This window comes from Prionailurus viverrinus, chromosome F1 (assembly GCF_022837055.1).
Source record: "Prionailurus viverrinus isolate Anna chromosome F1, UM_Priviv_1.0, whole genome shotgun sequence".
In the NCBI taxonomy this organism is placed as follows: Eukaryota; Metazoa; Chordata; class Mammalia; order Carnivora; family Felidae; genus Prionailurus; species Prionailurus viverrinus.
Window position 1 is genome coordinate 61898130 of NC_062577.1, and position 11327 is coordinate 61909456.

The following is an 11327-nucleotide window of genomic DNA, read 5'->3' on the forward strand; positions in this document are numbered from 1 at the left end:
AAGTGGGTGTTTTCCTCTAAACTTGGGCCATGATTTCAAGGGCTCTGGAGCCCTCGGTCCGCTGCTAACCCGGGGTCTGGCCTGTCTTCAGCGTTCCTGGGACATAACATGCGTCCCCAAAGGCCGGAGTGGTTTATACCTCTGGGACTTCTGCTGCCTCATTTGCTCCTGGCAAACATTCAAGGTACTTTACGTGCGTCGTGTGCCTGTGATCGTATATGGGAGGCACAGTGAGATAGAAAAGGGGGTATGAGGTGGGGCTTAACCCCGGGAGTGGAGTGTGGTCTCCACACAGCAGGTACACCTATGTTGGTAGCAGCACCGTGGAGAACCTTCCTGAGCCTTGGAGATAAGGCTCTCTCTTTTCCTATGGGGTCATGACAAAAACAGGGCTCTGGGGAGATGGGGAAGTAGGCTTCTTATATTTCGTTCCACGGCTTGAGGTCTGGGAAGGTCTGGTGTTTTGCTTTTTCTGTTGTTGTTGTTGCTCTTTTCTTTTCTTTTTTTTTTTTTTTGCATTTTGTGTTTATTAATATTTATTTATTTATTTATGTTCTAGAACGTTTTTATTTTTTATTTTGGGGAGAGAGAGAGACACACACACAGAGTACAAGTGGGGGAGGGGCGGAGAGAGAGAGGGAGACACAGAATCCGAAGCAGGCTCCAGGCTCCGAGCTGTTCGCACGGAGCCTGACTCGGGGCTTGAACCCACTGACCGAGAGATCATGACCCGAACCGAAGTCGGACGCTTAACTGACTGAGCCACCCAGGCACCCCCTCCTTTTTTTTTTTTTTTTTTTTTCCATTTTGAATATCAGCTCCAAACTGAAAGCTGCCGCATTTTCTGCTAGTTATACACTCTGCTCCCTGTGGCATTCTCTGAGACCTCTAGCCAGGGGCTGTGTCCTGAGCAAAGATAAATGATGCTGTCATTCCCAAAGAGAGATCTAAATTGTAGGAAAGAAAGCTTGCCCTCTCTAGGGTCTGTGAATGAGGATCTGAGCAGAGGCCTTGGGAGCCTCAGTAACAAAGGAACCCCCAACATCTAGTTGTTAAGAGTTAAAGGCCATTCCTCTGCCATGGGCTTGTTCTGGTTCCCCTCACGTGCTCCGGGACTGAGTGAACGTTCCTTTCTGTTGCAACTACTCAACCTCCCAGTACTTTTCTTTCCAGGTCAGCTGAGAAGCGAGAGGTAAGCTATTGCCTTTCTCACTATTCCTCCGAAGAAGTATTCGGGCATTATCATATTGTACCTCTGAAACGAACATAGTGTCATATGTAAATTACACTTCAATTTTAGAAATTACTTCCTTAAACGGTTTGTACAGCTTAAAATAGTTGACCTTATCAGAGAGCTCGTGATAACTCCATATTAGTATCTTAAAAACTCACCTCTTTCCTTCCTTAATAGTTTTGCTGGAAACCATGTGACTTTAGAGTGGGGAGAACTTCCTCTGTAGGGCCTCTTTTGCCTCCCAGAGCAGACTCTTAGGTATGAAATGATGATTCTTTTGGTCTGAGTCCCCATGTTCCCCATTTTAAATTTGCTTCTGTACTGACAAGAAATATGGGTCGGCACAGGAAAGAGCTGCTTCATTTTCTATTGTAAACTACATGTAAACACAGGTACTTTATCCTCAGCATCCAGAGACGTAACCAACCACTTTTTCCTGTTAGAATTAAATCAAAATAGGGGTGCCTCAGCGGCTCAGTCGGTTGTGTGTCCGATTCGTGATTTCGGCTTAGGTCATGATCTCATGGGTCATGGGATGGAGCCCTGCGTCGGGCGTCATGCTGACAATGCGGAACCTGCTTGGGATTCTCTCTTTCCCTCTCTCCTGTCCCTCCCCTGCCGTCTCGCTCTCTCTCTCAAAATAAGTAAATAAAAACTTTAAGTTTAAATTAAAAAAAAATTAAATCATAATAGTAGCCTTCTTTGCAGTTACTTCCCTATCTTCTAACACATGTAATTGTTAGGAAGGCAAATCAAGATTTTGTCAATGTACTTTAAAAACGGAAAGAATACATAAGTGTATTATAGGTAAGAAAGATCAGTTTATCTGAATTTAGTAGACAATTATCAGACTAAACCGCTGTCTTCATACCCCAAATTGTATTACAACACTTCTTTAATTTTGCAATCTGTATTAGTAAAATTAATCCTTATTTCTTCCTTAACTTGTGAATGAATTATAGAAGCCTTTTAGATGACTAGGATGTCTTTTATTTCTTTTTAAATGGCCAATCAAGCATTCTTCCTGCTGCTGCTATCTTGAGGTTTATGTTGCTTTTCCAGGCCACATTTTCATTAGTTCAAAACAAAATTCTCCTTTCCCTTGTGATTTTCAAGCCTGATCTCAGCCCGTCTGAGGCTGCTGGTTTTATACTTCAAGGTTTCTTTTAGCTGCTTTGCATTGATTTTTGGTATCTGAAATCTTGAATGCTCTATGTTTTTATGTTTTTGGATTTTTTTTTTTTTGAGAAGTCCCAAGCACCTCCTCCCCTACTCCTCTGCTTTCCACATCATAATAGCCATCTTTTATTCATTTATCAGGATCCAGCCATAAGACGGGAGTCTACTGGCCCAGTTTGGGCACCTATCATATTTAAGAAACACAGTTCATTGCTTATGAGTAATTAAACAGCAACTCAAATTTCTACTTACAGTCTCTCAAAACATGTTAAAGGAAATCCAATGTGTAAACTGGGAGCACTTATGTACACATTTTGTCCTGTCCGTCCGTCCGTCCATCCATCCATCTATCCACCCGTTGGGTATTAAATACCAATGTCAACCAAATATTTTGGGGATTTAAAATTGAGCAGGACATGGTCTTTGCCTTTGAGAAACTCACAAAATTCACGACTGTGTGTCTGCTACAGTTTCTCCACATCCTTCACACTAAATTTTGAAGTTCTTTTGAGCACGTTGGGGATACTCTTGCCAGACGTGATCTTCTTGTCCTTAGAAAGCAACATCCATTCTCACAAGGAGAAAGATGCAGGGTATAACTGGGCCTGGATCATACCTTGAGTCTACATGCTCTGTAGTCTTCATTCTTTCTCATTGGACTCATCCTCCTTGCTCTTTCTCCAAGGAAACTTTAGGGAAGTTCTCTGTTTCAACAGAGGTGCTGGGTCCTTTCTGTCTCATCGCCACATGTCCTAGGCCAGTGGTGCGGTTTTGTGTTATCTCTTGTGCATATCGAGAGACCTTTCAGACCTTTCCTGAGAAATAAAGTGGTGGCTGATTGCGGGTTGAGCTGTCTTCCTGAGCATATGTCTGACCCTTGTTGGAGAGTCTGCCCAGGATGACCCAGGCCAGTAGTTCTCAGCTGGAATGCGGGTGAGACATTTGACCGGATCTGGAGACTCTTTTGACTGTCACATCTGGAGAAGTGCTGCTGGTATGTAGCGGGCAGGGGCCAGGAATTCTGCTGAACATCCTGTAATGCACAAGGACAGGCCCTACAACAAGGAACGATCTGGCCTAAAATGTCAATAGTGTGCCAAGTCTGAAAAACATCGATCTAGGCTCTCTCTTGCAGCACTTCCATTCATTCACGTGGAAACAAGTAACAGAATGAGAACAAGTCCAGGACATATGTCTGGCGATTTGAAAATCCTGGGGGCAGTGTCCTGATTTGCTGCACGCCCCGAGAGACCAGAGTTCCTGTCTGCATGGCTGATATCAGAGCCTCGCACAGTGCCAGGCATACAGTGGTTCCAATACCATTATCGGCCCTGAATTGATTACATCACAGAGATCATAATGTGTGGAATGCATCAATCAGAAGGGCCGTGGAAATGAATGCCTAAGTATGTCTGCAGAGGCACTAGGCACAGAGTAAGTGCTCGAAACATGTTGGTGGAATGGAGAGCTGGATAGTTGGAAGAACTAATGAATAGAAACTTGAAAGCTCTGGGGACACAGGCAGTTTTAATCTTTTACGAGCTGAAGAGAGTGCTTTTGGAAATGATAGACTTGTGGAAAGTGAGCAGCTAGATATCTATATAATGTTCAACAATAAGCTGAGGTTTTGCATGGTGGAATACGAGGCCAGAGTTAATGTAGATCATACTTCCTCTCTCCTCTACCAGTAGGTTCTTTCTACTGCTTTTTCTCAGCCTATAGGTAGATACTGATAACTCTCTATCCACCTCTGTCTACTTTGTTCTTCTCCCTCCACAATGAGTCAACAGATCTCCCCTCCCTCTTGCATCTTCCTGGCTATCAGGAAGATTTTCCTTGCCTTAGCCAAACAAGGTTTGGGTGCCCGCATGAAAAAAGAACAGAAGAGCAAACACAAATAGGAACAAACATGAGGTTAGTTAGAATGAGAAAAGAAGTCTCAACGTGTCACAAGTTTCCCAAAGCTGAGAAATACTACAAAATTACGAACGCCAGAAAACTAGCATCATCTCGCTATGAACGAAATGTCTTCATGCTTCTAGAATACGTTGACACTGAACAGCTCTGACTGTCATTCGTTTCGAACTTTGCGTCTTCTCTACTTCCCACCTACTCCTAGAGAATTCAACTGAGAGATCAGGGAACACAAGCCCAGAGAGGGGATGTGACTTGTCACCATTTTATTTGAAAATCTACTGGTATGAGAACAAAGGAGAGAGCGGAGGCCAGCCTCAGCGTCGTTTTTCTGTCTGGTCTGGGGCAGAACTAGGTGAACTTTCAGCAACATCCCATTGCCCATTCCTCAAGCTGCAGCTTTTACTGAATTCTGGATCAGGGGCCAGGCCTCCTAGTGAAAACCATACTCACTGCTTCCAAGCAGAAACCCCATCCTTCTTCCCTGTCCCACACCTCAGGCCAAAGCCTGGGCCGCCGGGCCGCTCTGCCCTCTCTAAGACGGCTCTCATTTTCATTCACAGATGCTTCAGATGAAATGACTGTCATCTCTGGCAGCAACGTGACTCTGAAAATCTCCAATGTGACTCATAACTACAAACAATTAGCCTGGTTTTACAACGACAACCAAAAGATTGTAGAACAGGAGGAGTCCAAAGACCCTAAATACTTCAAGTCTCAGTTTAAAGACAGGGTCTGTCTTGGTGTTGACCACACACTCTTCATCTATAATGTCCAGAAAGAGGACAGCAGCACCTACATCCTGAAGGTGTTGAAGGAGTCTGGGAAAGAGATATCTAAGTACATCTCACTGAAGGTGTTGGGTGAGTTTGGGGAGCCCCACTCCAGGGCCCCAGATGGACCACTGGGAGGTTTCCCTGGGCTCATGGGGACCCTCTCTGGGAGGAGGAACTTCAGGACAGGCTTAATTCATTTCTCCCGGAGCCCGTTCCTCTGGGGAGTGAGCCTGGGCCGGCAGAACCCAAACTGAGAGCCTTGGGACATTTAAAACTGTGAAGAGAGGGAAAACCACAGAAATGGTTTCTTCTCTCTTCTCTTCACGCTCTTCCGTGATCAACCCAAATCAGTTCTGAGCTTATCTTAATGATATACCTGAACACAGACTTCATCAGACTCAAGGAGAAAGCTACAAGAGATACAGAATGGGGCAGGGAATGTTAAAGCAAGGCTGTTTACTTTTCAGAATGGATGGGACAAAAACTTCCACTCATAGCTCCAGCCTAACTGGTATATGTGGAATAAGGACTAATATTATATTTGGAAGCAGACAAACCTGGGTTAAACTCTGGTTACTAGCTCACTTACTAGCTGTGTGACCTTGGAGAAAGATCTTAACATCACCATATTAGGTAAATTTCTTTTGATGGCAAGGTAACAGAAACTAGTTTGATATAAATTTGGCCAAAAAAAAAAAAAAAAGTCTATTAAAGAAACTAGACCTATTTAAAGCAATTCAAGGGACCTAAAAGAGGCAGGAAGGGCTGAACAGAGGAAGAATGAGGCCAGTCTAGAGTCCCCACCCTCAGGAATCTGTAGACTAGGCCTCTGGATCCCTGCCATTTACATGACTTACTCTCAAGGCCTAGACTTTTGTAACTCTTGGTTTAAGTTATCAGAATTTATTTATTATTATTTTTTAATGTTTATTTATTTCTGAGACGGGGTAGAGCATGAGTGGGGGAGAGGCAGAGAGAGAGGGAGACACAGAATCCGAAGCAAGCTCCAGGCTCTGAGCCGTCAGCACAGAGACCGACACGGGGCTCGAACTCACAAACCGTGAGATCATGACCTGAGCTGAAATCGGTCGCTCAACCAACAGAGCCACCCGGGCGCCCCTGAATTTATTTATTTTTTAGAGTTTATTTATTTATTTTGAGAGAAAGAGAGAGCATGAGCAGGGAGGGGCAGAAAGAGAGGGAGAGAGAGAATCCCAAGCAGGCTCTACACTGTTAGCACAGAGCCCAACATGGGGCTTGATCTCACGAACTGTGAGATCATGACCTGAGCTGAAATCAAGAGCCACTTAATCAACCGAGTCACCCAGGGACCCCTAAATTCTCAGAATTTAAAGAGAGAAACTGATTAGCTCAAGTTGGTTCAGATACGTGTATCTGATGAAAACATTTACGGCCCGAAGGGTCAGGCTATAGAGCAGAAACATGGTTCCTGGGGACTCCTCCCTGGTGTTGAGGTAAGCAATTATTAGAGAAGAGGGGCCAGGCAGACATCCCAGACAGGTTAAACCTGAGAGCTGTGGAGTCCCCATATTATGAGGATAATTATATCTTGCTTTTAGGATGTCATGAGAATCAAAGTCAATAATGAGAGTAAAACATCAAAAAATGAAAACAAGGCTTCCTTTCCAAACCAAATCATTTTATCATGCAGTTTCCTTCTACCAGATAATTACCAAAAATATAAATACAAAATCTCTAGAAAATACTCAGAATATGTCTGTAATGTTCTTCCTCCCCCGAAACAGTGTAAATGAAGAGTGTCATGTACAATCAGGTCCCACCAGCTCAACCGTCCCTGTTCTAAGAGGCTGGAGGCCCCTTCTTTCTCACTTCCTCAAAGTCACATGGGCCTGAAAATTTGGGACGTTTTTGAAGGTTCTGGGAACAGGAAAGAGTCAAAGTCTCTTACAGTGGTCTTAAGAAAAGCCCAAATTTGTATCATTTACCAACTTCTGTGGTAAATAGTCCCACCATGGCCAATTCCAAGTTCCTAATGGTTTCATAATCAGCTTGCAACATTTCTGAATATTTTAAATTCCCAAAGCTGGTGTGAGGTAAGCGCGTGTCTCTGAAGATAAGACCATCAGGAAACTCATTCTTCAGTACAGACCTTGAATTTCTGATAGCTCAAGGGAGGCATCTTAGAGCCAGACTCTCTGCTGGCCCAAAAAAATCCCATCCACAAAGTGCCCCAGTGCATGCTTCTCAGCGTGTAAAATGTGGACGATATGGAAGACAAGGCTAGACCACAGGAAATGCCAAAAAACATTATGAAAATGTGCAGGGGAAGTCCAGCAATCTGAGGGGGATTTCACATTGGAGATGGGCCTAGAGTCAGGGAGACCAGACAGGCAGAACCCTCCCATCTCACCCCACACCCTTGCAGCCAGAGGCAAGCCCTGGGCTCGTCAATTCTCTGACGCATTTAATCCTTTGACACCTGAGCGGCACTGACTTTGCAGGGGTTTCATCCGTGGCCAGAATGGAAAGGCGCCAGCGGGTCTCAGGTAAAGGGGCCATGGCAAAGGAAGGAACAGATGCTGAGATTACTTTTTAGCCCATCTGGTGGCAGGATGACAGTAGTAATGATGATGTGACCTCCAACGTGCATATAACACTTGTGCCCTGCAGAAAGCACTTCCCCATGGATGATGCCATTTTATCTCACTAACATTGTGCTATGAGGTGGAGTCAGTTTACCAATGGGAAGGAAAGTTGAGGGGTTAATTACCTTGATAATGTCACTCCATGAGAGCCAGGACCCAGGCTGGTCTCACTCCAAAGCTACTGTTTTGTCCTTTGTATCTCATAACTACTCCATCCATCCATCCATCCATCCTTTTGTCAGATACTTACAGAATTCCCGCTATGTGGCAGGCCCTGTACTAAACCCTGAGATACCAAAGATAACGGATACAATGCTGTGCATCATGGCTTATGCATGCTGGGAGTTACAGGAGGCTCTTCTCTGTAGCTCTGCCAGAGTCCAGGAAAGGGCTTTGCAGTGTGCTGGGTGGCACCTCTTACCCCAGGACTCTTGCTGAATCTGAGCCCAAGTGCTCTTGAAGGACAGATGGGCCAAGAGGCCAACTCTGGGCTGGTGCTGGAGAAGGATCCCCAAGGAGCTCAGACAGTTGGGATACCAAGTCTGATTGCAACCAATCTCCGCTGTCCTTTCCGGCCCACACATAGTCATAACCCCATTTTGGTTCTGGGGGCATGGCTTTCCCCACCCCCAACATACGTACCATATCCATTTTAGCTTCACCCCTAAGGAGCAGCCCTTCCAGTCTGAGCCTCCAGACGTCAAAGCTGCTCACTGGCTCCCTCTGTAGGGGCCTCTTCTCCATGACACCACTTCCTGTCCCTACCTAGCTCCCTTGGTATTTTGTTAGCCAAACGCTTGTAGCATCAGTGCCTCATAAATGCATAAACCCATCGTCTCATCTTACAACATCCTCCTCGTCTTCAGATCCAGTACCTGAACCTGTCATAAAGATTGAGAAGATACAGAAAGAGAGCAACAGATGTCATCTGAAACTGTCATGTGAGATCGAAGGCCTGTCTGCAAGCTGGTATGGGGACTCGAGACCATTTCCAAAGGAGATCCATAGTAATGTGCTTGAAATCACCGTTAATCCACAGAATTACTCCAAGAGTTACACCTGCCAAGTCAGCAATGCTGTGAGCAGCAAGAATGACACAGTCTACTTCACTTTACCCTGTACTCTGGGTAAGAAATATTCCCAAGGGAGCCGAGGCGGGGTACGGGTAACTAGTTTGCTCTTGATTCAAGAAAGCCGTGGGACGGGGCGCCTGGGTGACGCAGTTGGTTAAGCGTCCGACTTCAGCCAGGTCACGATCTCGCGGTCCGGGAGTTCGAGCCCCGCGTCGGGCTCTGGGCTGATGGCTCAGAGCCTGAAGCCTGCTTCTGATTCTGTGTCTCCCTCTCTCTCTGCCCCTCGCCCGTTCATGCTCTGTCTCTCTCTGTCCCAAAAATAAATAAATGTTGAAAAAAAAAATTAAAAAAAAAAAAAAAAAAAAAAAAAGAAAGCCGTGGGAATCCTATTCAGCATCCTGCTTGGGTGGAGAATCCCAAAGGCATCTGTGAGACCTGGGAGACGGGTTCTACCCCGGGCTCTGCCACCGCCTCTCAGCAAGCTCGCCTGGCTTTTGTGGAGCTTATCGTCCTTGCTTGCAAAGGGGGGCTGACACTCCTACCCAGCTCTAACAATTCGTGGTCCTAGAATCTGAGGTCTGGGGAACTGTAGGACAATCAGATGTCAGCGCTGAGCAGGGGAAAAATGCAAGTGGGAGAGCAGACCAGACCCAGTTGAGCAGGTGCATAGAGGGGTTTCTGGGAGACGGCCTAAATTAACAAAGGCAAGAAGGGCCGGGTAGATGAGCACAAGCCAGAACAGGCGGTAAACAGGAACGAGGGCCTTATCCTAAGGTAGAGACTCTCTGCTCTTTAGAAAGACAGGCTCTGGGTTTCATGTTTCAGATCCTCTGTCTCTTGGGAGGATCCACTCACTTGAGCATCTCTCTTGGCTCTCTATCAAGCCTACGCAAGTCCCATAGAGGGGTAGCTGGGATCAGGCAGTAAGCTCGTAGGCTTTAGAGTCAGACACCTGGGGTCAATCCCGGAATTGTCACTTACTAGTGAAGCAAGTTACTTCGCTTTTCCAAGTCACGTCCTTCGCCAAGTCGTGTCTTTCCTAATAAACAGGCAAAATAGTAATCCTTATCTCATGCTGTATAAGGATTAAATGAGATAGTACAGATAACCTGCCTAGCACAGTGCCTGATGAGTCTTCAATGAATGGTACTTAAATTACACCCAGTTCCTTCAATTCTGGAGATACTAGGAGTTTGGGGGACCCCTTAATAAATTTGAATTACTATCTCCAGCATTCTGGGCCCTGTACTTTCCACACCTCTGAAACCACATCCCTGAGAATCTGTATCCATATCCATATCCTTCCAGAATAACTCACGCCTGTGGTGCCAACATTTAACTGAGTTTCCTGTCAGGCCCCAGGGACCATGGCCCTCAGAGACACTGCTCTTTCACGGTCTTTCCGGACCCGGTCTACTCTCCCACCTGTACTGATTTCTTCACCTCTGCTCCCACGTGCAGACTATGGACACTGTATACTTCTTCATTCTTCCCAACTGACTGGCCATGCCTCTTCTAGTCTCTCCTGCCACCACAGACTTGATGGGACAGTTTGGCGTCTGGCCATGAGACTACCTTCATATCGCCGGCACATCCTGAGAGCCAGAAGAAGGAAGAAACACAGCCCCTGTCCTTTATAAAATGAGGGTGACCGCTCAACTACAGAGAGGAGGAAAACAATAATATAGCCCTTTTTATTTTGGAAGTGCTAAACCACTCTAGTCACTTTTTAGCCACCCAAATTATTCTAGAAAAACATCCCTAATTTATCACCCATTCTCTTTGTCTTTTAATTTTCTGCTCCCTCCTCCCCTCTGTTCTTACCCCTTCTCTTCTCTTCCCTTCTTTTCTCTCTTCCCGTTCTCTTTTTTCCTCTTAGTAGGTGTAGATGGTGAGTGGGGTGGAAAAACAGAGAGGGGAAGCAATCCTTCCCTCCCTGAACTCTAGACACCTAACTGTTTGGCATTTTCTTTCTCTTTCAGCCAAATCCACTGGAGTAGCCTGGATTGCAACGTGGCTAGTGGTCATGGCACCCATTGTTCCTGGCCTCCTATGGCCCTGAGATAAGCTCTTCTAACTCAGGAGTGAAACTTGAAGATGGCTGGGTCTTGCCTTCATCAGCCAGACAGGAGCTCTGGTTATATGGGATGGAAGAAAGTGTGCTGTTGGGGCATCTACAAGGATTTTCAAATTAACTTTTAAAAAATTAGAGTTCAGGGGTGCTTGGGTGGCTCCGTTGGTTAAGCATCCGACTCTTGGTTTCGGCTCAGGTCATGATTTTACAGTTTTGTGAGTTCAAGTCCCCTCATCGGGCTTTGCACTGGAAGAGTGGAGCCTCCTTGGGATTCTCTCTCTCTCTGCCCTTCTCCCACTCACGTTGTCTTTGTCTCTCTCAACATAAACAAATAAACTTAAAAACATTTTTTTAAATGTTCATTTATTTTTAAGAGAGAGAGAGAGAGAGAGAGAGAGAAAGGGTGCGAGTCAGGGAGGGACACCGAGAGAGGGAAACACCGAATCCGAG

The 11327-nt window shown here is 45.6% G+C and overlaps 1 protein-coding gene across 1 annotated transcript; it reads left to right on the plus strand.

Annotated features, from left to right (window-relative positions):
* CD48 (CD48 molecule) lies at positions 1–11114 on the plus strand. Its single transcript, XM_047841142.1, has 4 exons — positions 1–184; positions 4891–5190; positions 8597–8857; positions 10786–11114. The coding sequence occupies exons 1-4, from the start codon at positions 109–111 to the stop codon at positions 10863–10865; spliced, it is 717 nt and encodes a 238-aa protein (XP_047697098.1). The 5' UTR covers positions 1–108; the 3' UTR covers positions 10866–11114.
* The last annotated feature ends 213 nt before the right edge of the window (positions 11115–11327 follow it).

Bases quoted from the DNA above. Each gene is read 5' to 3' on its own strand.
- CD48 (XM_047841142.1), top strand. From the start codon at position 109: ATGCGTCCCCAAAGGCCGGAGTGGTTTATACCTCTGGGACTTCTGCTG. The intron at 5,191-8,596 runs GTGAGTTTGGGG...CCTCGTCTTCAG, and splicing joins CATCTCACTGAAGGTGTTGG to ATCCAGTACCTGAACCTGTC. The intron at 8,858-10,785 runs GTAAGAAATATT...TTTCTCTTTCAG, and splicing joins CACTTTACCCTGTACTCTGG to CCAAATCCACTGGAGTAGCC.